General features: G+C 46.0%; 1 protein-coding gene across 1 annotated transcript in view; it reads left to right on the top strand.

The window, feature by feature from the left end:
* Window positions 1-9,851: 9,851 nt before the first annotated feature.
* Window positions 9,852-26,741, top strand: part of SPON1 (spondin 1) — a 244,851-nt gene continuing 227,961 nt past the window's right edge. The window contains exon 1 of the mRNA XM_045894085.3: window positions 9,852-10,329. Within this exon, the coding sequence (XP_045750041.1) occupies window positions 10,092-10,329 (238 nt within the window). The 5' untranslated portion in view covers window positions 9,852-10,091. The remainder of the gene's footprint in view (window positions 10,330-26,741) is intronic.

Below are 26,741 nucleotides of genomic sequence, written 5' to 3'. Positions count from 1 at the left end.
GCTTTATGTTTATACTACCCTCTGCCCTTCACTTGAGAAATCCAAAAGGAATCTGAATAGTTAACTGGAGGTGTGGTATTCTTTCATCCAACAACTATCTGTGGAGCATTTGCTACATGCCATGCACTGTGTAAGGAGATGTAGATGCAACAGTGAGCAAGACAGGTGAGGCACCTGCACTCATATGGGGTTTGCCTTGTCCTAAGAGAGGGAACGAGCAAGTCAAATAATTACAGGTTGTGATGAGTGTAATGAAGGCAATAAATAAATAGGCTACTATAAATGCAACTGAGTTCTAGGAAGCTACTTTGGTTTTATAGAGTTTATAAAAGAGATTAAGGAGCCAGATAATCTTCTTGATGCCTTCCAATATAATGATGGTGACTCCTTCCTTCCTTCATCTATTCCTTCATTCATTCAGCAGACACTGAGCATCTACTACATGCCAGGCACTGTGCAAGGCACCAGGGATACCAAGGAAACAGTTCCACCTTTTAAGGACCCTGGGGTCTTCTGAGAGATAGATGTCTACATGGATGTCTACATGGATGGTGATCGAGGTGGTAAGTACTGCAGGGGTCATGCACAAGGAGCCTGGTGCACACAAGAGTAACAGCTCTGCCCGGGGCATCAGTGAAGGCTTCATGGAGGTGCCATTTGAGCTGTGTTTTCAAGGATAAGGAAGGGGACTGACAATCCACCTAAGAATCTTTCTAAAAGATCAGCATCAGAGATGCCAGGACTTGTTAAGGAGAATGAAGGAACAGAGACAAAAGTGAATGTAAGTTTAATGAGTTAATGGAGCCTGATGAATGGATGCTCCCTGAATTCTGGCTTCTGTATCACAGCATTAAAATGCACTGGGCCGAGAAATAAAGCTCATTTCACATTTAAATCTTCTCAAGAGGAACTCCCAGTACTGCAGGCTCATCACAGCTCTGTCACTCACGTGACCGCTTCCCCTGTGATTCTCTGCCACGGGCCTTCTGCTCCAGACCGAGAGTCACCTCACTCCTCCGCCACTTGCCCCTGCAGTCAGTGCTACTCAGGGCACCTCTCCCCCCTCGTCTCTCCAAATCCTACCCCTCCAGCAGGCCTCACTGCTTCCATGAAACCTTTGGACCTCACCAGCCTGTGGGGGTTTCTCCCTCTGGGACTCTGCAAGAAACACAGAGACCATTTGTTTTGGTCTTTAACTGGCACTGAAATGTCTCTTATAGACCTGCATGGGCTCTCAAATAGATTGTGACCTTGGGCAAGCCAGTCACCTGACCTCCCTGTGCCTCACTTTGCTCATCTGCAAAATGGGGGTAATAAAAGTAACCAGGTTGTCATGAGGATTAGATGAGTCCATTTACGGGAAGCACTTAGACCACCGCTGTCTGGCTCAGATTAGCAGGATGGGACCATCTGCTCTGAGTATAGCAAGCCCTTTGTAAGTAGGAGGCATGCCCTCCCATCTGTCTGAGATACAATAAAGGGCCCAGCATTGTCAATGTCATCGCTATTTAATGAATGAATAAAATGTGTTTTATTCTTACTCTTTCTTAACACTCAGACCAATAAATTTGGTTTCAGTTTTCCAAGAGAAATGAGTCTGGGGCTGAACTGTGTTCCGGGGACTTTGTTTTTTTCCAGGTCCTCGCTCTTTGGGTGTGTATTTGAAGTACCAGTTGTATGCAGCTTATTTAAGCCACGATCCAATCCATAAACCTGCTGCTTCAGCAATTATATCTTCCAGATTGGGAGAGGTGCAAAATTTGGGCCACAGTTAATTGGAAGGCAAAGAAGGCTTTTTGTCTGTTTGTAGCACATAGACACTTCATTATGGTAATAGGAAGGGAGAAGCGTCTTTTCCTCTGCCCTTTCTTTGTTTCTCCTGTGTATTCCTTTTTGCACTAAATACACTTTCTGGCCATTTCTATGTTCTCCCTTGACCTCCTCTTCTTTTTACTGTGTCTCCTTCCCTCCCTCTGTTTCTTCATGGCATCAAGCTGAAAGAATGTGGGTCCATTTTCTTCTCTATTTTCCTCTCTCAGTGTTTCCTTCTAGCCTTGGGTGTGAGCAGAGGGGCTATCAGCCAACAAGCTCTGGAAGCTCCCCAAGACCACAGTTACCTTCCAGGTTACACCGCCTAGCATCGTACTTCTTTGGCTCACTCTCATACACAGCTGTGACAGCCCCATATGTCACCTGGTGAGCCAGGTAGGGGACACGGAAGATTATTCTTTTATCCATTAGCATTCTAGTAATGGCACATTTATCAAATTGGTCTTTTTGTTTGGAAATCAGAGCCCAAAGCAGAGAGGAAGTAGCAAAGGACAGCTAAGCTTTGAGAGTGTCTTAAAGGGACGGCTGGGGCATAAGATCTTACCAACTTCCAGGTCTCTGTCCCCAACTCCCACCTAGCTTCTGAGCTGGAGACCTATTGCCTTGGACACATCCTGCCTTTTCACTAGCTGCCCCCTCTGCCTAGAACACCTGACCCCTTGTCCAATCCGCAACTCTTCATCTGTCTTGTAAGAAGGTGTCGAGTGCCTTTTCAAATGTCACCTTTTCTTGGGCCCTCACCCCAATCAGAATCAGTCACTCCCTTCTTTGGGCTCTCATTAATAGTACATACGACTCTTTGTTTTACAAATATCTGCTTGGTCTGTCTCTGCAGCTTCTCGAATGCAGGAATTTTGTTCTGTTTGTACTACCTTCCTCCTAGTTAATCAATAAGTATTGGTTGATTGAAAGGATTAAATTTCACCAAAAATTCGCCGAATATCTACTGCATGCAGACACATTATTCTAAACACAGTGGAAAACCCAGTGACTCTATTATCAAAGAACAAACGAACTACTCTAAAATAAGCCCATGGAGGTGACCTTATGAGTCCTACTTAATATCGCTGCGTGTTCTGTTCTCTATCACCAGGTGGCAGTAATGTGCCGCGGTCATGTGGTCTAAGCTATGAAGTTCCAAAACTTCAGAGGTGGCTTTGCCTGGTCGCAGTTGCTGGATTCATAGCAAGAAAGCCACAGGGGGAATATGGGCGGAGTCTGGGTCCCGTGCATGGCTGGACCTGGTACAGAGCAGGTGTTGGATAAATATCTCTTCAGTTAATTGACTTTTTTTTTTTTTAAGTAAGCTCTACACCCAACATGGGGCTTGAACTTGCAACCCTGAGATCATGAGTCACATGCTCTATGGACTCGCAAGGGCTTGGTCTTGGGTGCTGCCCATAGCTGCACCTCGCGGGCTGTACTACATTCAGACAACGATGCTCTCTCTTCTCCATAAATCCAAAGCGGGAAGGCTGAGAGGTCTCCAGGCTGGGACCAGGTCTACACCTTAGGCCTATGGCTTAGACCTATTCCCACTGTGCAATTCCCTTTAACCTCTTTTAGTGGTGAGTTCCCGTTCAGTTGTGCAATGGCAGGGCTCTTCCTGATGACTTGTGTCTAGCTGAACTCAGACAACGGCTATGGCAAGTCGGAGGTCTTAGGTGAACTCTGTTGGAGCAGTCAATAAAGAGATATGAGCTGATCCCAAACTGCATCACATGTGAAAATGAATAAAAACGGAGGGAGTAGCAGTATAGCGGGGGGGGGGGGGGCATCTCTTTCAACAGACCTGAAGCACACAGTAAGAGAACAGCCAGAGAGGGAGAGAAGATGGGAGAGATGTCCAGCGATGCCTGGTGCCACCTCCCTGCCCAATCCTGATACCATCCCAAGATGAGGGGGAGACTCACCCACTCACACATGCCTGCAGGCTGCAGAGGTGAACAGGAAGGGAACCTGACGTCCAAGAGGCAGAGAGGTTCACAGCCAGGTTAGCGTTCTGCAGAAGGCAGAAGGGAATTGAGGACAGGAACACAGGTAGGGAATCAGCCTTGGAAGAATAGAAGAGTCAAACCCTTCTGCCTTTGGGGCAAGATATGAACCTGGGTTTTGCCAATTTGGTGCGATAATAGAGGAGACAGAGATCTGGGGATGTCTTCTATTTGGGGGTGAAATAAGAGACCAGGTTACCCCTCCTCCCCTCCAAAGAGTGAGAATATCAAGGTGATTGAGCAGGTTTGAGAAGGTGGTAAGGAGTAGAAGAGAGAAATAAGGTACCGTGAAGAATGGGAGAGGAAACTGGTTAGGAATAAATTTAAAAACTGTGGTTAAAAACAGAATTCATGGCTTTGTAGTAGGGCAATTGGTGGGGTTACCAGGCTTAATGCAGCAGAACTCAGAAGGCCGAGGTAGCTCCATCGTTCTGCTTAGTTGATCTAGGGTTGGGGGTTAGTTGGAGAAGTTAGGCAGCGAAGTAAAAGAGATGATGTCATGAAGAGTCTTGGTGAGGATGTGGTTAAAATGGTTAAGCATGGTGTCCAGACAGGGTGGGAAAGGAGTTGACCACAAGATGGGCTGGGAAAGTCAGAAGTGAATAAGCAATAGAAGGTCTCAATGACACAGAGGGGTCAAGGGGGTGGGGACATGGGAAAGCTAAAAATGGAATGAAGGAGGGCTGCTGGGAATCAAGATCTCCAAAGTGAGATTTCTGTCAGTGATGGCTGCTGACGTGGAGGAAGACACGCTCGTCGGAGTAGAAGAGGTTAGACAGATGGCTGTACAGCCCTCAGACTTTCTAGTCTCCCAAGACTATAGCAAGTGTTAGGCTGGGCAGGAAGCCGGTGGCCAGTGGCAGAGTTTTCTGTGGCTGCAGGGGAATGACCTGGAGGCTATAGATGATGGAGGTAGAATGAGGGACCCAACATGGGGCTTGAACTTGCAACCCTGAGATCATGAGTCGCATGCTCTACGGACTGAGCTGCCCAGGTGCCCCATTTGATTTTTCTGCTTTTATAATTTTTAAAAATTTTACGTCTTTTTTCTTTTTTAAAGATTTATTTATTTATTTTAGAGAGAGAAAGTGCACAAATGGAGGGAGGGGCAGAAGGAGAGGGAGAGAGAGAAAGAGAGAAGCAGACTCCCTGCTGAGCAGAGAGCCCACCATAGGGTTCGATCTCACAACCCTGAGATCATGACCGGAGCGGAAATCAAGAGTTGGCCACTTAACTGACTAAGCCACCCAGGCACCCCTAGAAATTTTACTTCTTGTATTCATCTTCCATAACTTAGTCTCAAAACCTACTGGCTCACAGGTAGACAGCTTTTCTGCATGAAAGGTTACAAATAGATTTTTCAGAGTGATTCAGCTTCCATCATTATCCATCTACTTTCTTTTTCTAGAAACCCCTTTCCATGAAAGCCTCTGAGTATAGCTCTAGGAGTTAGAGTAATATAGGTATTTCCTGATTCTTGTTCTAAATTAATAAAATAAGAGTAACAATACTAATTTTTGTGTAAATCATTTTGAGGTTTACAAATTATTACCACATTACCCATTTATTTCTCAAAACCCCAGGATGAAGGCAAAATGTGTATTACTATTTTCAATTTTGTACATTGAAAATAGTTTAAACTGGTCCTGTGACGCCAAGACCACTCAGCTTTATGTAGCCAAAACATGGGAAACCCAGACTGGAACCCTTGCATTTCAAGTCTGAGACAGTGGTTTCCTAAACTTTGGCTTGAATTTGTTCAAAGTGCAGATTCAATAGGTCCGGGGTGGGATTTTGGAATCTGCTTTGGAGGCAAACATCTAACACTTGTGTTTCAATGGCCATACTCTGAAAAACGCTAATCTAGAAACTCCTTTTTCCCTTCTCTCTTAAAGGAAAAAAAAAAAAAAAAAAAGGCTGATCTCACCTCTTACCAATCAAAGGAATTTTTTTTTTTCCCTTGGATAAGTAGGGCCCCCAGCTCTTCTTTTCTGTGACTTACCCACACACACTGATAAAGTTAATTATCTGCCCTGGCTAAATGACTTTCCCTAGCAACACCCTAGCAACTAACATCAGCTCTGCCTTAGGCTACAAAACTGGAAAGAGATTTCTTGAAGTCCAGTGTATTTTACAACAGAACAAAACATCTGAACAGGAAATTAAATAGAAAGTAAACTGGATTCATTGCTAAGAGATGAGACATAGACACACACAAAACAGTTCATGTCATGACAATCCACCAGAACACAATAGTCAAAATATGGAACTTTCTCCTCGTAAGTTCTACTGATGTCTAGAGGAGAGAATGCAGGATCTCATTCCACGGAGGAGGGAATATAAATGGGTTGCAGGAGAGGAAGGCATTCTAGGTGATGGGAAAGCTACTGGCAAACGTGCAAGGTAGGACTAAAAGTGGGGGACACAGGGAACCCAGCTGACAGCACTGAGAGCTCAGTCTGGGGCCTAGAACCAAATCATGAAGGGCCTTGAAGGTCACTTGAAGAGCTTGGGCTGTGAACGACTTTTTATTCCTAGAACATGGGGTGCATGGAGAATAGGGTGGTGAACCACAGAGGCAGTCCCTACCCTTACAGAGCTTGGAATCTAGTGACAGAGACAGACATGGAATAAATACAAAATGTGACAATCAAATATAAAAATGAATATGGAATTATAAATCTTGAGAACATTAAGAGAAAATATATCAGGTTCCAGGAGAGCATATAAGGAGGAGCATATAAATAGGCAATCAGGAAGGACTCCTCTGAGGAAGCAGTTTTGCACGGAGATCTGAGAGATGCTCAGAAGTTGGCTGAGGATGGTGGCAGGTGGGAGAGACTATAGGCCAAGAGAACAGGACAGGCACATGCTCACAACACCGAGGAGCCCTGGGGGTTGGAGCCTGTGACAGAAGGGGTGCATGGCCTGAGAGGATTCAGGAGGGCATTGGAGGCCATGTTGAAGATTCTTTCTTTGTTCTGAGAGCCCTGAAAAGCCACCGAAATGGGTTTTAACCTTGGGATTGACATTCAAGTCTGCATTTTAAAAAGGATCATTTGGTGGGGGAATGGGTTAGCCCCGTGATGGGTATTAAAGAGAGCACATTCTGCATGGAGCACTGGGTGTTATACGCAAACAATGAATCATGGAAAACTACATCAAAAACTAATGATGTAATGTATGGTGATTAACATAACATAATAAAAAAATAAAATTAAAAAAAGGATCATTTGGGCTTCAGCACAGAAGGCATATTGGAGGGCAACAAGAGTGGACGTGGGCAGCCCAATTAGGAGGCTGAGAGATGGTGACATCTGACTGGTGTGGTGGCAGAGGAGATGGAGAGAAGTGGACAGGTTCAAGAGGTAGTTAGAAGGTGAAACCTGGTGATGGATTGGATGTGCGGAGAGAGAACAGAGGTCTGAGGCGACAGCAGAGCTGGGTTGGGGAAATCTAGCTTGAGGAGTGGCCCTGGAGCTTGATGGGCTGCTTAAAGCTGGCTGTCATAGCCCAGATGATGAGGTCAACACTGTGTAGTGGGAAGAACCCCATTTTTGTGTTCGGTGAGGCCTATTTTGAATCTTGTATCTTTTCCCCTTACTAGCTGTGGCTCCTAGACAGGAGATTTTATAGGTTCCTAATTTGGGAAACAAGGCGGGAGGGGAAATGGGCCTCCTACTTGACATGGTTTTCCTGTCAGTGTTTAATAAAAAATTAACTCTTACATCCCTGCCCGCTCCATACCCGCCCATATCCGTGTTAGATTTGACTGTGTTGATTCAGATGAAAAGAGCACATATGTGGGTTATTGGACATACAGTAAGATCTGTAAAGGCAGAAGCCACATTTTATTCATCTCTGTATATTCATTCCCATCCTCTGAGATAAAATCTACACAACACTTATCTTAGTTTGTAGCATATATCACAAGTATAATTTGAAAAGATTGTGTAACTATGTATTTAATGTTTGCTTTTCCCACTGGATTGTAAGATCCACAAAGACAAGTAATAAGTCTGTCTTGTGTCCTAGTACTGAGCACATGGTCAGCCTTCAACATGAATGAATGAATGAATGAATGAATGAATCTTTGTTCCCTATGGGGCCCACTGCTGAGCACAGACTTGGCACCAAATCTGCACTCAATAAGAGCATGCTGGATGATTGGCACTATGCACCACAGAATCTAGCATGAGCTCCAAGCCAGTGACATGGGAGATAATTCACTTGGGACACAGACATGAATCCGAGTGTCACCTCTATGAAGGAGGGCTGGTCAGCTGGATCAGGTGCTCCTGAGGGTCAAAGAAGGTCAGGACTGAGAAAAAAGCAGAATTGGGGGCGCCTGGGTGGCTCAGTCGTTAAGCGTCTGCCTTCAGCTCAGGTCATGATCCCAGGGTCCTGGGATCGAGCCCCGCATCGGGCTCCCTGCTCAGCGGGAAGCCTGCTTCTCCCTCTCCCACTCCACCCGCTTGTGTTCCCTCTCTCACTGTGTCTCTCTCTGTCAAATAAATAAATAAAATCTTAAAAAAAAAAAAAAAAGCAGAATTGGCTTCAGTAAGGGGGCACTCGTGGGTGACTTCTGAGAGAAGGTGCTCAGTTAATAGTCTCAGCGGGAGTCCCAGGACAAGGATTGGAAAGTTAAGTGAGCAGGTGTGGAGGAATGGAGATTTCCAATGCAGACAGCTCTTCTGGGCAGTTAGTTAGTGATGTCAAAGAGGAAAAACCTGACCTGGAAAGCAAAGGAGATTGCTTTTTAAATGTAGGCATTTAAGATGTGTTGATGACCCAGGGGGAGGAAGAGGGGTCACCAAAACTTGTGAAAGCCCTTGGAGAGGGATGCTTGTCACACTGAGGGGAGGCAGGGGCCTTAAGGCTGTGGTACCCAGGACCAGCCCAGACCTACCCATTGGGGGGGGGCGGGGCATGGAGGCTAGGCCAGGTGTTTTATATGGGTCATTTCATTGGACTCTAGCACCCCCTAGAGGAAGGGCTTATTAGCCTGGAGGCGCACACACACGCACTCCCTCCAGAGCGTGAAACTGGAGGTTGGAGAGACTAAATAAATCGCCAACGCCTCGCAGAAGGTGAGTGGCAGGACTAAGGTTTGCTCCAAGTCTGTCCCCAGGGAAACACTGGTTGAGATTCCTTCACCTGGGCCTTTTCCTGTCTGGCCTTGGCGTTGGTGCCTCAGGCTCAGTTCCTCTCTAAACATCCCTTACTGGGGACTGAGAACCTGAACTAAAATCTAAGCCCAGAAAAGACAGACTTCTTTGAACCTTTTGAAACTCCTTTCTAGGGCTATATGAGGACTTCCCCGGGGCCTTAGGCACTTTTGTCTTTGGGATCTCCTTCCTTCATAAAACAACAGTAAACATTCTATTTTATGACTGCGTAGGTATAAGTAGAAATATATTAACATTATATAGTATAACATTTTATTAGACCTAAATGGTTTTTTTTTTTCCTTCTGATTTTAAAGAAAATATTTTCAGGAGTCTCCAAAAATATTACAGGCTGTAGGCGCTGTGCCTACTGGGCGCAGTTGGATGAGTCATTCTGCTCCTTTCCCATCCTCCAGTCTGACCTGCTCCAAAAGACCAATAGAGTCACACAGTCATGGCATCCGACCCTGCCTTAACTGTTTAGCTGCAGGCCTCAGTTTGCTCATCTGTAAAATGAGTGAAAGTGAGGTCATGTTTGTTGTGTGCAGGGAGAGTGGAGAAGGTGAGCAGAGACCCTTCGCCACCCACCCAGCATACTGGTAAGCACAAAGTAGGTGTGCAACAGAAGTTAGTTTTGTTACTCCGCAGGGTGCAAAGGTGTAGCTGGGGTTGGGGCAGCAGCCTCCTTGGTGGTGGGACAGAGCCCGTCGTGTCCCCGTGCCTTATGATTTCCTCGCCAGACCCTGGGAATCCAGCGTCGCAAAATAAACACGGCCGCGCAGCTAATCGCCAGCTCGGAAACAAAACAGCGCTGCGCTCGGGGATCTGGGCAAAGTCAGCCCGCCCTCCTCCCCCTACGCCGCCGCCCTCCCTTCCTCGCGCGGCTCCGCTAGCTCAGCTCAGCTCAGCTCGGCTCAGCGCGGCGCAGCTCGGCAGCCGCCAAGCCGAGACCCGCACGGTCTCCCGGTTGCCGGCGCCGGCTCCGAGCTCCCGCTCCCCGCCCGGGCTCCGCCAGGTCTCGCTTCTCCGGGGACCCCTTCGGGCAGGCGTCGCGTGGCGAGGGCCAGCGGCAGCGGCACAAAGTTGAGCGCCCGCGAGGATGAGGCTGTCCCCAGCGCCCCTGAGGCTGAGTCGGAGTCCAGCGCTGCTGGCCCTGGCGCTGCCCCTGGCCGCAGCGCTGGCCTTCTCCGACGAGACCCTGGACAAAGTGCCCAAGTCGGAGGGCTACTGCAGCCGCATCCTGCGCGCCCAGGGCACGCGGCGCGAGGGCTACACCGAGTTCAGCCTCCGCGTGGAGGGCGACCCCGACTTCTACAAGCCGGGAACCAGCTACCGTGGTAAGTGGCCCGGCGTGGCGCTGGGGGCGCGGAACCCGGCCCCCGGAAGGGCGCCGACCGCGCGGTGCCGGAGGAGGGCGCATGGTCCCCGGGCGCACGGTGCCGGCAGAGCCCGGCAAGGGCCCCCTGTCCTGACCGCCCTCAGCCCCTCTCGCCGCGAGCTCCGCGCGGCTCCCGAGCCCGCGTCCGGGGCCGTCGTGGGGGCCGCAGCCCGGCGGGGCAGCTCCATCTCCGACGCGCGGTTCTCGGGCGTGGGCTGCAGCCGGGCAACGCGCCACGCCGGCCTGGCTGGGAGGGAACCTGGCTTCTCCCCACCCCGGCCCGCGCCGGGAGAGCAGTGGAAACCCGTCTTCCTCCAGATCCGCCTCAGGAGTGGAGGGAGCCCTGGTTTCTCTCTGTCGGGTGCCAGACCAGGTGGGGGACAGCCTTTCCCCTCTCTCGTCCCTGAAGGGGAGGATACCAGCTTCTCTCAGAGCAGCCCCCCCGGGATGGTCACCCCGGTATCCTCGGACAGATGCCTTCAGGAGAAGGGACTTCGGCTTCTCCCTTGACTGGTCCCGGGGCACGGGGAGGAGGGGAGGAAGAGCCTGAAGCTTTCGGAAGGGTCCCCGGCAAGAACTCCAAATAATTTTCCGATGGTCCCAGGCGAGGGAGAAGAGTCTGGATTTCTAGGACAGGCTTCCAGTGGAATGGGCCTCCGAGGAGCTCTGTGTGGGTTCGAAATGGGAAGGGAAACCCGGTGAAGACGGAAAGGGAAGTCCAAATTCCCGAGGCCTGCTCCCTGGAGGTCGGGGGACCCTGGCTCCAGCCACCCCGAGGCTCTGCGCCTGGGGGATGTAGCGCCTACGCTCCTCGGCTGAGCGCAGGGAGGGGATGTCCAGGCAGGTGAGCGCCTCCTGGCCAGGAGAGCCCCTCGACCCGCGCAGACCTGAAGCCCCCTGACTCCATCCCCGCCGCCCGCCGCCTCTCTCCGCAGCCCATCATCTCCCCCAGACATCTTTTCCCCGCCGTACTCCAGTGGGGAGACAGGACCTGAGGCAGGGAAGGAAGCCTGCCGGGTCTCACCTGGGACTCCGCGGGCGGGGAGTGACGGGCTGCCTGCTCCCCCCCCCCCCCGCCCCCCGGCTCTTCGTAAGTCAGCCCTGGTGCCTCGCAGGGAAGAGCGGGTCTTGGGGGCAGCTGGTGGGCTCGAAGCCGCCGCCCTTGCATCCCCGCCTTCCGGGTTCCCAGAGCGCTGCGGGGGGAAGCGGTGGGAGAACACTGGAGAAAGTTTGGGCCACTGTCAGCGGGCGTCCCCGCCGCACAGTTCACCGTAAGCAGGCGCTACCCTTCCCGGAACGCTTCTCCCGGTTTTCCGGGATTATGTCCCCGGGATCGTGTCCCAGACTCTGTCCACCCGGAGCTTCCCAGAGCTGCGTCCGGGCGCCCCCCGCACGTGGCGGCGCTCAGCGCAGGGCGAGCCCCCTGACTCCCCGCGCGCCGGCCGGCGGGACCCTCGGTACTGCGCGGAGAAAGAACCCCCGGGCAGCCCGGGAGGGAGCCGGCGGGGTAGCGGGGCTGCGGGTGCGGCCACAGCCTTTCCGAGGAGTTGGGAGACAGCCAGTCCTCTCCGTGGACTGGAGGGAGGACGGCGAACCCCCCTTCGCCTCTTGAGGCCTCACCAAAACCGAGGACCTGGTTTCCCTGGGGAACCCGCCCAAGCTCCACGTGGCAGGGAAAGAGGCAGCTTTAGAGTCAGAGGGACTTGGCTTTAGTAGCCGTGTGACCTTGTGCAAGTCCTTTAATTTCTCTGAACTTATTTCCCGGCGGTGAAAGTAGCTATTTATCCAACAGCTCTGGTGGTTGTAGGGAGTAAAGGAGTTGACAAAGATGAGTGTACCTGAGGGTCCCAGTACATGTTTGTTTGAGTTGGATGTGAGGCCCTTATTGGTTTAATAACGGAGGGGTGTGCCTAGTCAGATTTGGTTTTGATGTGTGTGTATGTGATTAAAAGGTGTTCTCAGCACAATCTACCAGTGAAAGGTGGCTATCTGGGTCCTCATGAATTAATGGAATGAATGAATGAATGATTTCTCCACACTAGCCTAAGATTATTATTAATATAAGCCCAAGAGGATATTTTTAGGTGATTTAGGCAAGTCGGGGGGCCCATGCCCAGAGTCTTACCAGGCATTTCTTCCCACACAAATCCTCTTGAGCTATGTGCGACAGGTACCCCAACCCTGGGGAGCAGGGGCACCTGGTATTCACATGATTGGCGGGGTTCCACAACTGCCAGAGTGTCCATGGCCTGGAGGTGAGAACCGGGACTAGGGGACAGGGGAGCACTAGACTTTCACCTACAGGTTTTTCCAGCCTAAACATTAGCCTTTTGGACTGTGACTCCCCGCTCAGGCTGTTGGCCTGTGGTCACCTCTTCTCCCTTCTGGTGCCTAAGAGATCTTGAAAGGAAGATGTTGCAGGAACCATGCCCCAGCCTTCTGAATAAATACTCTGAGATTAGCAAATCTGATTCCGCCACTCAAAGTTAGGAAGAAAAGGGCGCTTCCCTAGTTTGTGACATTTTCTGTTGGCTTATACTTTCTTAGAATAATTATGTTAAAAGTAAATCAAATGCATTCTGCTCAGGTATTGACTCAGGGGCTGTGGGAGTTAACATTCCCCTGGTGTTCGAGTTGCTTTTTCACTTTTTCTTGAGTTAGAGCCCCTCACAAGCCTTGGAATCAATGGCTTGTTTTCCTGCCTGAAATCTTTGTCCCCAGAATTCCAGTACATCCCTGAATAGCTTCTGCTCTCCACATCCCCCACTCAGGATCTCCTTTAGGTATTCTACAGTGGATTAAAATGGTCACTGTTAAAAAAAAAAAATATATATATATATATATATATATATATATATATATATATATATATATATATATATATATATATATATATGAAAGCATGGGGTTTCTTCTCACCAGCCAGTATCCAATGGAGATTATTATTCAAACTTTTCCAAGTTGTTAGTACTATATTGACTTCCTTCTCTCTCCCACCACTTCTCTCTACTCTCCCTCCCTCTTTCCCCTTTCCCCCCTCCCTTGGCAATAATTGTGCTTTAGAAAGCTCTGAAAGGCCTGCTCTGTTTCTAACCATGGCCTCCTTTGACAGGGAGATTACAGTGATTAAAAATAACAAGTTGAGGATCCTCAAGGGGCTTCCCTTATAGGAGGACAATTTGCAGGACCAGCCATTCCCAGATCACAGTTTCAAGCCAAATAGAAGAAAATCAGCTGAAATGTTCAAGAATTGATTGAAAATAAAAGAGGCTCTTTTGTCTGACTAAAGGTCTGTTTATTAGGAAAATAAAGCCAGACCCTGGCTAATGAGAGTGGCTTTTCCTAGATGCTCTTTAAAGGGAAATTTCAAGGAACTTGATGGGAAAAGAATGTCCAGTTGAGATTTCAAAAGCTTGTCCAACTTCAAGCATAATTGGGGGATTTATTCTAAACCGGGAGGTTTGGAGACCTCCAAAGCTGCTTGGCTTTCTCTTTCTTTGTCCCACTCTGGGGCACACAATGCCATAGGAGTGGGTGTCCCGGAGAGCTCCATCTCAGTCTGGTAGAAAGAGCATAGGCTTTGATGTTGACTGGGTCTGTTTCAACTTCTGCTCAGTCATAAATTCACTGTGTGACCTCAGGCAGGCCTCTTCACCTCTCTGAGCCACAATTTCTCCAGCTATAAAATGAGAGTGCTCCCCCACCTCTTACAGCATTGCTGTGAGAGTCAGAAATAATCTGTTTAAAAAAAAAAAAAAAGCTGTCATAGAGTAAGTGCTCAAAAAATATATATATTAAGATGATTATTTTGGAAATAGAAAAATACTTAGCAGTGACACTGGATGAGACATTGTGTTAAGTACTTACTACTCATCTCACTTATTCCTTACAGTACTTTGAGGCAATTTATTGTTATTCTTATTTTACAGATGAGAAGACCAAGTCATAGAGAGGTTTAGTAACTTGCCCATGATCACACAGCTAATAATCAGTGGAGTAGGATACAAACTAAGGGATGTCTGACTCCTAAATCTTGTTCTTAACCAGTCTTCTATCTTGACACATGAAATGAAGGGATAACAAAATGAATTGACTCTAGCTACCCTAGGCCTCCTGGATGGTGAGTCTTCATTGAAGGGAAGGAGCAACATTTCAAGATAATTGACATATCTTGGGATACAAAGTATAAAGTGATGGCTCCTTATTTACATTTGCTTTTTTTCTTTTTATAGACTTCAGGATTGCATTTCCTCATAAACCAGAGAATTAATTTAGAAACACGAACAACCTTGTCAATCTTTAGCCAATTCCTTTTGTTTGTGGGGATACAGAAACAAATTGGATAGGAAAAAACCCCTAATTTGCTGGTTGGTTTATTTTTACATGCAGATTTATACTACCATGCCTACAAAATTATGTATTTGTAAAGTACATATGGAGAATCTGAGAAATTTAAACTGGATAAGGTCTTTTAAATAAACTATTTCTGATCTAGTGGGGTTTAAAAAAAATTAAGTACTGCTGATGATATTATAATTACCTATAAGTCACCCCCCCACCTCTCCTCTTTTCTTCTACTATTCCCCTCTTTTTTATCATGTAACTTTATTTCTTAAACTTTGCCCCCTTTTAATAAGCATTTAGTTCAAATTGATAATAAAAATTAAAAGAGATTGCTTACTGCTTTGAGTTTCCTGAAATGGAAAAAAAAAACCATCAAAACACACAAAAAATGAAAGCCTATCGAATCGACATTTGTCAAGGTTAGAACTTGGGTACTCCCCCATACATGGTGAAATTGTCATTCCATTGCTGCTGACGGACTCAACTGGAACAATAGGGTGTAATTGCTGATATGTTCACAAACATGGGCTGATATATCAAGAATTTTTCACTATTATTCTCCATTTGCTTGTTATATAGAGTGTCAGATGCGGCTCAATATTAATTTCTGTGGGAGAGGAAAACCTCTTACCATGTTATATTAGTCAAGATACAGGTTAAGCTCGTGTTTCAAAGAGACCCCAAAATACAGTGTTTTAAATAAGAGGTAAATGGGAAGTCTAAGATGATGGACAGCTTTGCCTCACAGGGTCAACCAGGAACCCAGCTTCCCTCTGTTGTGTTGCTTTGCCAATTCCCTAGCACTCTGTTGCCCAGTAGGCGGCCAAGAGTTACAGCACCTGAAATGTAGCTGGTCCAAATCGAGATGTGCTCTGAGTGTTAAGTACGCACTGGTTGTTGAAAAATCGAGATGAAAGAAAAATAAACTTCTCAATAATTTTTTTTAAAGATTTTATTTATTTATATGACAGAGATAGACACAGAGAGAGAGGGAACACAGCAGGCGCAGTGGGAGAGGGAGAAGCAGGCTTCCCGAGGAGCAGGGAGCCCGATGCGGGGCTCGATCCCAGGATCCTGGGATCATGACCGGAGCCGAAGGCAGACGCTTAACGACTGAGCCACTGAGGCGCCCCTCAATAATTTTTTATATTGATTGCATATGGAAGTGATAATTGTATATATTAGGTTAAATAAAGCACAGTGTTAAAATTAATTTTACTTGTTTTACACTTATCCCTACTGGATACTTGTTAACCAATACTATGCATTTCACCTGCCTTGAGCTTATTTCTGCTGGACAGCGCTGTTGTGGGGTGTTCTCATCAGAATGGTTACAGCTGTGTCACTACAAACACATCTGGGTTCTAGTCAGCAGGCAGCTTTCTTTTTCATCATGTGACCCAGAATGGTGCTCAGCGCTTCCCAACACACTCCACTGGTAAGAATTTAGTGACTTCACTACACCTAGCTGCAAGGGAGCCTGGGAACATTTAACTGGGCAGCCACATGCCCAGCTAAAACTTGGGGAAAGGATTTGTTGTTGTTTTCCAAAAGGATGAAGGTGAAAATGGATTTAAAGGGCTAATAGCTATCTCTGCCACATGTTTTAATACATAGTCGTATAAAAATACAGTATTTCAAATCCTCTCATTCAGTGAAAGGTATCTAGATGGTCTTCTCAACAGCATGTGAAGTTGATATAATTGCTAAATGAGTCCATAGGGGAAGAAGTGTTGCTGTGTGTGTGTGTGTGTGTGTGTGTGTGTGTGTGTGTGTGGTGTTGATAGGTTTCATACTGAGAAGAAAAAAAAGGGGCCAATATGTCAGAGTGGCCTGTTCTGTCTCGCCCTCTCCCTCAATAAAGGAGGAAGCTATAACGAAAGAAACGAATGAAGGAGGAAGTGGGTAAAACAAGAAAATGAGAGAGAAAAGAGGAAGAGAAAGAAGTGGAGGAGGAGGAAGAAGAAGAAAGGGAGAGGGAGGAAGAAGGAGGAGGAGGAGAAGGGGAAAGAAACTGAAAGAGAAGAAACAAAAGCTCATTGGGTGGAGTATATATTCAGAGTGAAAATGAAAGACAATTTGAGGAGACTGGTGTCCCATCTTACTTGAGAGTTAGGTTCAAGAAGCACTATGGAAAGCAAAGATCCCATAGGTCAAAATTATTCCTTAAAAATCCTTTCAAATTGTACGTCAACAACATGGGCACTAGATTCAATGTAGCCTTCTTTGTGTCCCCTTCCAGACAGTTCTGTTAGTGGGGAATAGAAGCAAACCGACATTTCTCAGTAAGTCCAGCACTTCTAATTGTCTGTCCACCATTGAAAGGGACCAATGCTCCCTCAATTGAGTGACAGGAAAAACAAGCGATTTGCTGGTCCTCAACCACTGACATGACAGGTACAAAATACTGACTCTGAAGGAGTGAGGGAACGAGAGTCTCCTCTCAGGCACACTCAAGCAAGTGCATGCATTGAATGGAGTGGCAACTGGCCCAAACTATCAAAGGTGTTCTTTCCTCTGTTTTTCTTCGGACAGCATACCATTGTGTGTGATGATGTCTTAGACACCTACAATATCAACGAGCTCACCCCGCCACGTAACGCTTTGCACATGGCTGGCCAGCTCTTACTGGTATACATTTCCCACTTTTACAGGGTATCTTGGCTGGGCTGGAGTTGAGGCTAGGATGGGAAGGGTAAGGAGTTGGGTGACATCACCAGATGTCCTTGTGAGCTCTACATAGACAAGGCTTCTAACTTTCACAGAATATTCAAAACTTCCATGAAAGATTCCGGAAAACTTAAACACATCTACAGATTAGCTGAGGCCCAGAAGACCCATGGGCAGTAACTCAAACCCTATCTACAGTTGTGGCTCAGATATTTGCAAATATGCCTCATGGACTTTGTGAGACAACAGGACAGCAGGGAAGGACTCCAAGCACAAGCCACCATGTGTGGGGGGTAGGGGTGTGAGAGGATGGGCAGACTCGGACCAGGTCATAAAAACTGGATGGTGATTCTAGGTGCTATAGGAAGCTCTTAGGATCCTCCTTCTTGTCCTCCCCTCCTCCTTTTCTCTTTCTCCTTTTCATCCTTCTTCATTTTCTTTCCTTCCTTTTCTTTCTGCAGCTGCAACACTACCCTTTGAATTTTCCAAACACACCAAGCTCATTCCTACCCCAGGGTCTTTGTACATGCTCTTCCCCATGACTAGAATGGTCATGCCCACATCTTCATATGGCTTGCCCCTTGTCTTTTAAGTTTCAGCTCAGATTTTATCCCTTTGAAGAGGCTTCTCTGACCACCAATTTATGTTTCCCATTACTTTGGCCTGATTTTATTTTCATCATAGCCCATAATCACTCTCTGAAATTATCTTGTGCATCATCTACCTCCTTAAGCTAGAATATGAGCTTTATGAGAGCAAGGACTGTTTCTTTCTTATTTGCCATTTATTTCTAGCACCCAGAACAGTTTGTGGATGTAACAGGAATTAAATCATTATTCTTGGGGGAAAAAAAATGAAGAATCCTGGTGTGAGATCTCCCTCTAAGAGAGCTAGATGGGAGAAAGAGAAAGCGTTTCTCTCTCAGCCAGAGAAGTGAGACCAGGGTTGGGGACCAACAGCAGGGAGGGACCTCCAGGTGATGGCAGCAGAGAGAAAGGATATCCCTTGCCCTGGGGGCATTGGCTGGGGGGTGAGGGCAGGCAGATGGCTGGGTCCCAGGTGAAGACTGTTGGGAGGAAGGAGATCGGCATGCTGGAAAGTTGGGTCATTGATGGTTCAGAGGTGAAGAGCAGAAGGACAGCAAGCCAAAGAGCAAACGGAAGGGGCTCCCAGCCTCAGACACTGGTTCTGATTGAATGAAGAAGAAGGCAGAGAGAATTGTTGATCCATCAAACCTAGACACCAGTTATTAAGTGAATTTCCCTGGAATCAGCACTTGGCGGGGTCATTTGTGTGGTTTCCAAACCTAGCTATGCATCAGAATCACTTGAAAGTTAAGCAAACAAACAAACAAACCATAGCTTCACTGGACCCACCCCAAACAAAGGGCTGGATTCCAGAAATCTATTATCTGTCCTTTTTTTTTTTTTAAATAGAGAGGGAAACAGAAGTGGGGGCAGAGGGAGAGGGAGAGAGAGAATCCTAAGTAGGCTCCACACCCAGCACAGAACCCAATGTGGGGCTCCATATGGGGCTCGATCTCATAACCCTGAGATCATGACCTGAGCTGAAATCAAGAGTCGGACGCTTACCCAACTGAGCCACCCAGGCGTGCCCCCCCTTTTTCTTTTAAACAAGATGGGGAGACACAAGGAGAAGGTGGCCAAAAGGTGGTCACTTTTCTATAAGCATGCTTCCCCATCACAGCCTCTCCCAGCCCCACCGCAGCCTCCCATGCTCCACATACGTTAGCACTGCTCACACCACTGCCCTATCCTGTTGCAGTGAGACATGAGTAGAGTGGCCAGTAGAATGTCCTCGAAGCTGGAATGATAGCAGCTTTCCCCTGCCTCGGCTGCCGAGTGCTGGGGAGAGAAGAATCGTGAGCTTCCTTTAGGCAACAACACTCTCAAACTGGCAGAGCCTGAGCTGGTTGTACTTTTCTCTTGCCAACATTTCCTTTCCATGCAACTTCCACTCATTGGTCCAGGTTCTGTTCTTTGGAGACGAGTAAATAAGGTCTCCCCTTGACCATATGTCAGCCCTTGGGGTGTTTGTGGAGAAATACCTACTCTGACATCTCTTCTGACAAAATGCCCCCTTTCTTCAGCCTTCTTTCGAGGATGCTGTTTCTTGTCCCCTTGCACTTTGTACTCCAGATGTGCTCTGATAGGGATGGAACACGGGAAAGGATTATCTCCCTTGTCCTGAACGCTGTGTTGGTGTTAGGCTTGCCAGGTCTTGTGTTTGCTCTTTTGGCAGCTATGCTGTACTCTGGGATCATGCTGAGCTCGTAGCCAGCAAAAATTCCTGTGAACTGCTGGGAAGGCTTGCTTCCCTTCTCTCCCTATACTGGTGCGACTGGTTCTTGAACCTAAGAGTCCTCCTGACTTAGTCTTCATCTTCCTCAGACTTAATCTAGCAGGTTTGGGCCCATCCCTATGGCTGTCAACCACTCATGAATCTGGATTCTGTCACTGAGTATGTAGCCACATAATCTAATGTTGGATTATCTACAATTTTGATAAGCAGTCTTAGAAATCTTTATTGAAGCTGGTAAGAATAGTTGAGCAGGTCAGGGCTCCTTTGACATCCCTTGAGTTTTTCCGTCAAGTTGACATCTAGTTAATGGTTTTAAAGTCGATACTTATGTACCAACTGCCACCTTCCTGGTCAGCCATTTCAGTTTAGCCACAAATATGTCTCCCTAGCCTGCTAAGGAATCATATAGTCTAGGCAGAATTATTGTCTTTCTTTGTTTCAAAATTAGTGAAGGCTCTTTCCAGGCAACATGACAGGAACAAAGTCAACCAAAGTAAAGCAAAAAGAGAATTATTGAGTCCCATATTTGGAAAATCTAGGGGTGGGTCTGGCTTCAGGTATAAATGGATCTGGGAACCCAAAAGGGTTCTCTCCTGCCTCTCTCCTTTCCACCCCTTCCTTCTACCTTGCCTGTCTCACTCTTCCCATCCTTTATCTCTTGGCTGTGTTTCTATCTGTTGTCCTCATTTTTCTTACTACAGATAAACTTTCTCCAAATAACAAGGAGGATAGCTGCCAAGAACCGTGAATGAAAAGCCTTTCAGTTAGTTCTGTAACTAAAAGAAAAGCCCTTGTCCCTTTGACTCCAAATGGGAAAATCTCAGAGAAGGATTCTGATTGGTCCATCTTGGGTCATAAACCCAGGTGACTGGGATGTGGAGAGAGACTAAATTTGGGTCAGTCCTTCTGTAACGTTATGTTTCAGGAGGGAGATCATCCAGCCCCAAAGATCGTCCAAGTAGAGGAAGAAGTGAGGCTCCTGGACAGTGTGCAGCCCTTGGTGCTACCTGCCCTCACTCATGTTCCCAGCTACATTCTCTTGGCTGACACATCTCCAAGTCCCCAGGAGCTTTCTTCCCACCCATCCCTCTTCCTGTCCACATAATGGTCAGCTCAGGACTCATTCATCTGGCTCCCAGCTATCCCATGAAGAGGTAGCATGTGGGGGAAAGAATGAGCTTCTATTGAGCTGTTGCAATGTGCTTCGTATACATTTTCTCCTTTAATCCTTACAACAAACCCATGATAGATGATAATGATGATCCCTATTTTATAGAAGAGAATGATTTATTTGTAAGACATCTTATTAGTTTAACATTCATATATACTTACTATTACAAATATTAATTCATTACTTGTCATAATAACAGTATGAGATAAATACTCTTACTGCCATTTTATAGTAGATTAGAGACTGAGAGCATGAGAGGTTAAGTAACTTGCCCAAGGTTACATATAGTAAACGGGGGGGATTTGAACCCAGACTTGTTAGCTACATCCATTATAGAAAAACAGTTTTTGATTTTTAGATATGTGTGCTATTTCATTTGGAATGGGAGGTGTTTCATCTCTGGCTGGGAATGCTGGAGCACTGGCTAAAGAAGACCATCCAGGGGAACAGGGCAAGCCAACCCCACCATACACACTTGCTCACCTTTGGATTTTAAGCCCTGTCTTCCCATCTGTCAACACATCACCAATATCTTTGGCCTAATACTGGCTCAACTGTTGCGCCAGTTTCTAAGTGAACATGTGAGTTGCAGCTTCCTGGTGCTCTGAACGTCACGCAGAGCAGGGAGGGAACCACTGTGGCTTGTGGACTGCTTCAGCACCCCTTGTAAGCCCCCTGTTGCAAGTTAAGGCAGAAGTTAAAGTTCCCCGTAGTTGATGTATGGGACAAGAAGACTGGGGCATCTCAGTAACATTTAGCAGGTGGATGGCAGATGCTGGCCCTGTGATATAGCTGGTTCAAGATCCTTTCACTGAGGTTGGAGCCGGGGAGTCTGAAACCCAAAGGCGGAGTGGGGAGCATGATGGTACTGGATGAGCTCCCGTGAGGGTGATAGGCACAACAGATGAATTGGGTAACAGCTCATCAGAGTTTGTGTTAGATGGTTGATACACTGACATTTGAAGGACCCAGAAAGCTATTTGGGAACTGGGGTTTGCATATGGCCAGTGTACCCAAGGATAGGGAGAACTCAACCTTGTGTAGAGATTTAAGGCCAGACTCCAGTGTGAAACATCGGTCCTCATACAAGCAAGGCAGGCCAGAGAGGCCCTTGCCACTGGTTTTTAGGGAAGGGCTATTATTCAGTAATCATGGAACTTCCAGCCTCATCTTCCTAAAACATAAATCTGAATATGACGTTCCCTAACTCAAACCCCTCAGGACCCCCTCATCACCTCCAGGGTGGTATCCCAAGGCTTTGAAGGCTTTGAAGAAGTTTCTGCCCCGTGTTCACCTTCTTCCCTGGACCTCTTAGCATACTCTCCCTCCCAGCTTGCATTTTATGAAATACAGAATTGCTTCTGGTTTCCAAAGTCAAGACTGGCTCATCATGCCTTTCCCTCTACCTGGAGTGCTGTTAGTCCTCTCGTCTACTGGACAAACTCCTATTCCTCATTCAACTTGGAGTTCAAATGCCACTGCCTCCTTGAAACCTCCTCTGACTCCCACCTTAGACCCAGATGCTCCTTCCTCTAGGATCCCAGAGCACTTTGTTCCTACCTCCAGAACACCCATCGTATGTTATAAAAAATATCTGCAGATGTGTCTTTTCTTCCCAGCCCTTAGATTATATGCTTCCAGAGGGAGAGGCCATGTCTTTTCTCTGTGTCTCCAGGGGCAGAGCACTGGGCTGGCACAGACAAATGCTCAGCAACAAAAGGATGAGGGAGGCTGACATACTGCACGTGGTAACCCAGGGGAACTTTGAAGGAGGGACCAGAGCAGGAGGAAGCAAACTATGCATTGAAGACAAATGAACACTTTTTCATTCATTCATTTAATGAGTCCTTATTGAGCATATACTGTGTGTTAAAAGGCACACTAAATGCTAAAAACACAGTGCAGCTTAAGACAGACTTGGTCCCTGCCTTCATGGAGCTTACAGGTTATTAGGGGAGACCAGTATTTAACATATAACTTACAAATAAGTATGTACTTAAAATTGGGTGAGAGGAATTCTGAAAAAGGGAAGGAGTGTTGAAAGGGTATATGGTGTGTGGGGCTGAGGGGCTGAGGGGACCTCACAGGACACCCTATATTGGGTGTGATGAGCTGTAGGAAGACTTTGTTCATTATAAGTGCTTACCCAGATCTCCCCATAACCTGGACTTTGAGGATCGTCCCCAAATCCTGTGAGGATTACCCCCACTGCAATCCTCTCAGTGAGCCCTCATTAGCGCCCCCTAGAGTTTTTCTTTGGTGGTTCAATGATTGTCCCTGAGGACCCAGCTTTTTGAAAACCATTGTCGGTTAATCAGCCTGCTGAGCATCATGATCTTTATCATCATAATCATCACCTTCGTCATCATCTTCTTCAGCCCCAATGTCACCAGCACTCCCACCAGCGTCCATTACAGGTCTTGAATCCTTTTATGCCAGGCTCTGTGATAAATGTTTATTTAATCCTCTCCACATTCCTACAAGGAAGGCAATATCATTAACTTCTTTTTTAAAAATGAGGGAACAGGGAAGTGAAATAACTTGCCAGTGGTCATATAATTAATAAACGATAGCTCTAGAATGCTCATCCGACATCTTCGCTCTCAACCAGTTCCCTGGATGTGCTCACAGGATGGCTCTGAATGGACCTTTTTTTTGTTTTTGTTTTTAAATCCTTCATAAGCATTTTTTCTTGAATTTCTTGGGTCTCTTAATGGCCTCTCTTGGGAGGCACTTGGGAGGCGTCATTAGAGAGAAGATTCTATTATTTATTGCCGAGCTGTCATCTTCAGTCATTACTGGGACTCAGAACATACTACACTCTTTCAGGAAAGAGTCATATAATGGGGCTCTCTGGAGGGATCGGATCTCCTGTCTTCCTTCAGATTATACTGTGTACTACCATCATCACCAGTGATAATTAGGGATCAAAGCCCCACACTGAGTTCAGCCTCCAGAGCCTCCATCTTGTGGGTTGTATTCAGTGAGGTAGAGTATGCCCTCAGTGTTTTTGAACCGACAGGAATGCAGCACTTTGGGAAGCTGAGTTTATGGTTAGCCCTTTAAGTGCACTACCCAGATGTACAAAAAGGTGAATATTTATCATTCAGAAACATTACTTAATAATATTTTTATCAAAATATAACTTACCAGTGGGAAAGTTCACAAATCACAAAGCTTAGTGAATTATCACATGTTGAATACACTCATGCAACCGGTCCCCAGATTGAGAAACAGAACATGATCAGTATTCCAGAGGCATCCCTTGTGCCCCTCCAGATCACTTCTCACTCCACTTTGCCACATGTGTAACTGCTGTTCTGACCTCTGGCATCATAGATTAGTCTGTTTTTGAACTTTATATAGATCTTGAGTGAAAGAAGACACACAGCTTTTGTATTATTTTGTGTGTCTTCTTTCACTTGATTATGTTTATGAGGTTCATTCCTGTAGTATGTAGTAGTAATTCCTTCATTTTCATGACTACGGTGCATTCAATTATACGAATATGCCATAACTTACATATCCGTCCTACTGATGATGGACATTGAGTGTTTCCATTTGGGTGCCAGTACAATATTACTATGAATCTTCTGACAGGTGTTGTGTGGTACTCATCTGTATGCATCCCTGTTGATTTAGGGTGGCATTACTGGATCATAGGGTATGTATGTGTTCAGCCTCAGTAAATACTGCCGAAGAGTTTTCCATTGAAAATTGCTTGTTTTCGGTTCACCAGTGTGTGAAAGTTCCAGTTAACGTTTGATATTGTTAATCCTTTTACGTTTAGTCAACCTGGTAGAAATGCAGTAATTTTTATCTCCCTGTTCACTAACAAGGTTGAGTGTCTTTTCATATGCTTTTTGGCCATTTGGGCACCTTCTTTTATGAAGTATTAGTTCATGTGTTTTGCCTATTTTTCTCTATCGGGTTGTCTATCTTTTTCTTATTGATCTGAAAGAGTTTTTATATGCTTTGGATTAAAGTCAATTGTGGTTAAATGCATTGCAAATATCTTCTTCCACACTCTGCCGTACTTGTTCCTAATGGTGTCTTTTCTTGAGCAAAATTTTTATATCATCCCACTTATGTATCTTCTCCTTTATTGTCAGTTTTTTTTTTTTAATGTCCTGTTTAAAAGTCTTTCTGACTCCAAGGTCATTCATATTTTATCCTCGGCCAACTTCTGAAAGCTTTGTTGTTTTGTTCTTCACATTTAGCTCTACCATCTGTGTGAAGTTTACTTTGTGTATGATGTGTAAGACCAAGATTCACCTGTTTCTACCTAGTTGACCAGTTGCCCCAGCAGCTCTGTTGAAGATAATTGTCTTTTCCCCCAACTGCTCTGCAGTACATCCTTAATCATACATCAAGTTTCCAGGTACTTATGGAACTTTTTCTGGATCCCAAACTATACAATTGGCCTTTTTTCCTTTCCTTGCTAGAATACACTGGCTGAACTTCTATAGCTGCATAAGTCTTGATACGTGGTAGTACAAGCCCACTAACTTTTCACTTCTAGAGATTGCCTTGGGTATTCTTGACCCTTTGCCTTTTCATATACATTTTAGAATCAACCTGTCATTTCACAAAAAAGCATGATGGCAATTTAATTTAGATTGCACTAAATCTATAAATCAATTTGAGAAGAACTGACATCTTTATAATACTGAGTTCACTAGTCCATGAACACAATTCAGTAAACTTAATTGCACATCAACTCTGTGCTAATCACTGTGCGGAGCCTAGATGTGGTTCTTGCTTTTGAAGGACTTGAACGAATAGGTAAACAAACACTTATCCACAAAATGCAATGTGATAATCTCATCACTGATAATAAGAGCTAATATTTATTAAGTGCCTATTATATTCCAGGCAGGATTTTAAGAACTTTACGTGTATTAATTCATTTATGCTTCACAGATACTTGGAGGTAAGTGCTTTATTATGCCCACCTATAGGGTTTTTTTTTTAATTGAAGTACAGTTGACGTACAATATTATATTAGTTTCAGGTGTACAACATAGTGATTCAACATTTCTATGCATTACAAAGCAATCACCGTGATAAATCTAGCTACTATCTCTTGCCACACAAAGTTTTTACAATATCATTCACTATATTCCCTATGCTGTATGTGGCATCTCCATGTCTTATTTATTGTATAACTGGAAGTTTATACCTTTCAATCTTCTTCCCCTATTTCACCCATCCCCCCATTCCCCTCCCGTCTGACAACCACTGGATTATTCTCTGTAACCATGAGTCTGTTTCTGTTTTCTTTTGTTAGTTCATTTGCCACCCCTACTCTAAGGCTGTCAGTCTGTCCCTCAGAGATCTCAGCTCTTTCTTCTGACATCATACTCATCATTTTCTGCTGGCCACTGTTGAGCACCATACTTTCCTGACTCTATTTTACTGTGCTGTTTCTCTCACCCTTTCTTCCTTGCTAGGAAGATCTAGCTGACCTTTTCTAGACATCAGTAGCCTATCAGAATGCTCTATTACTTTTGTGGGATGAACTGACCAATTAGAGCATGAGATTTGCAATCTTTGTGTCTCAAAGTCCTTCCCTGAGATGTCGTTATGACCACTGCTGCCTTATCTAAGACGGTTGTTTTAGTTTTTAGGGTTTGGGGGTCCTTTATGTTTAGGACTGAAACTAGAAGACTAGAATATCCTTCCCTGACAAGGGGTTGCTTATCAGAATCACATAAATGTTATATGTTAAATGAACTGATTTTTAAAATTTCAAAACTTAACCCTGGTGGAATACCCATACTATGCCAAATATACTCACTATGTACAATTCTGGGTGGAACGTTCAGCTGGGGAGGGAGTCTGGCCCTAAGTCTGCCTCTGGA

This window comes from Mirounga angustirostris, unplaced genomic scaffold (genome assembly GCF_029215605.1).
Source record: "Mirounga angustirostris isolate CCGP_5_RB_7025 unplaced genomic scaffold, mMirAng1.0.hap1 SCAF_13, whole genome shotgun sequence".
Taxonomy (NCBI): domain Eukaryota; kingdom Metazoa; phylum Chordata; class Mammalia; order Carnivora; family Phocidae; genus Mirounga; species Mirounga angustirostris.
The sequence above is the reverse complement of the archived record's forward strand: the minus strand, read 5'-3'. Positions and strand labels throughout refer to the sequence as shown.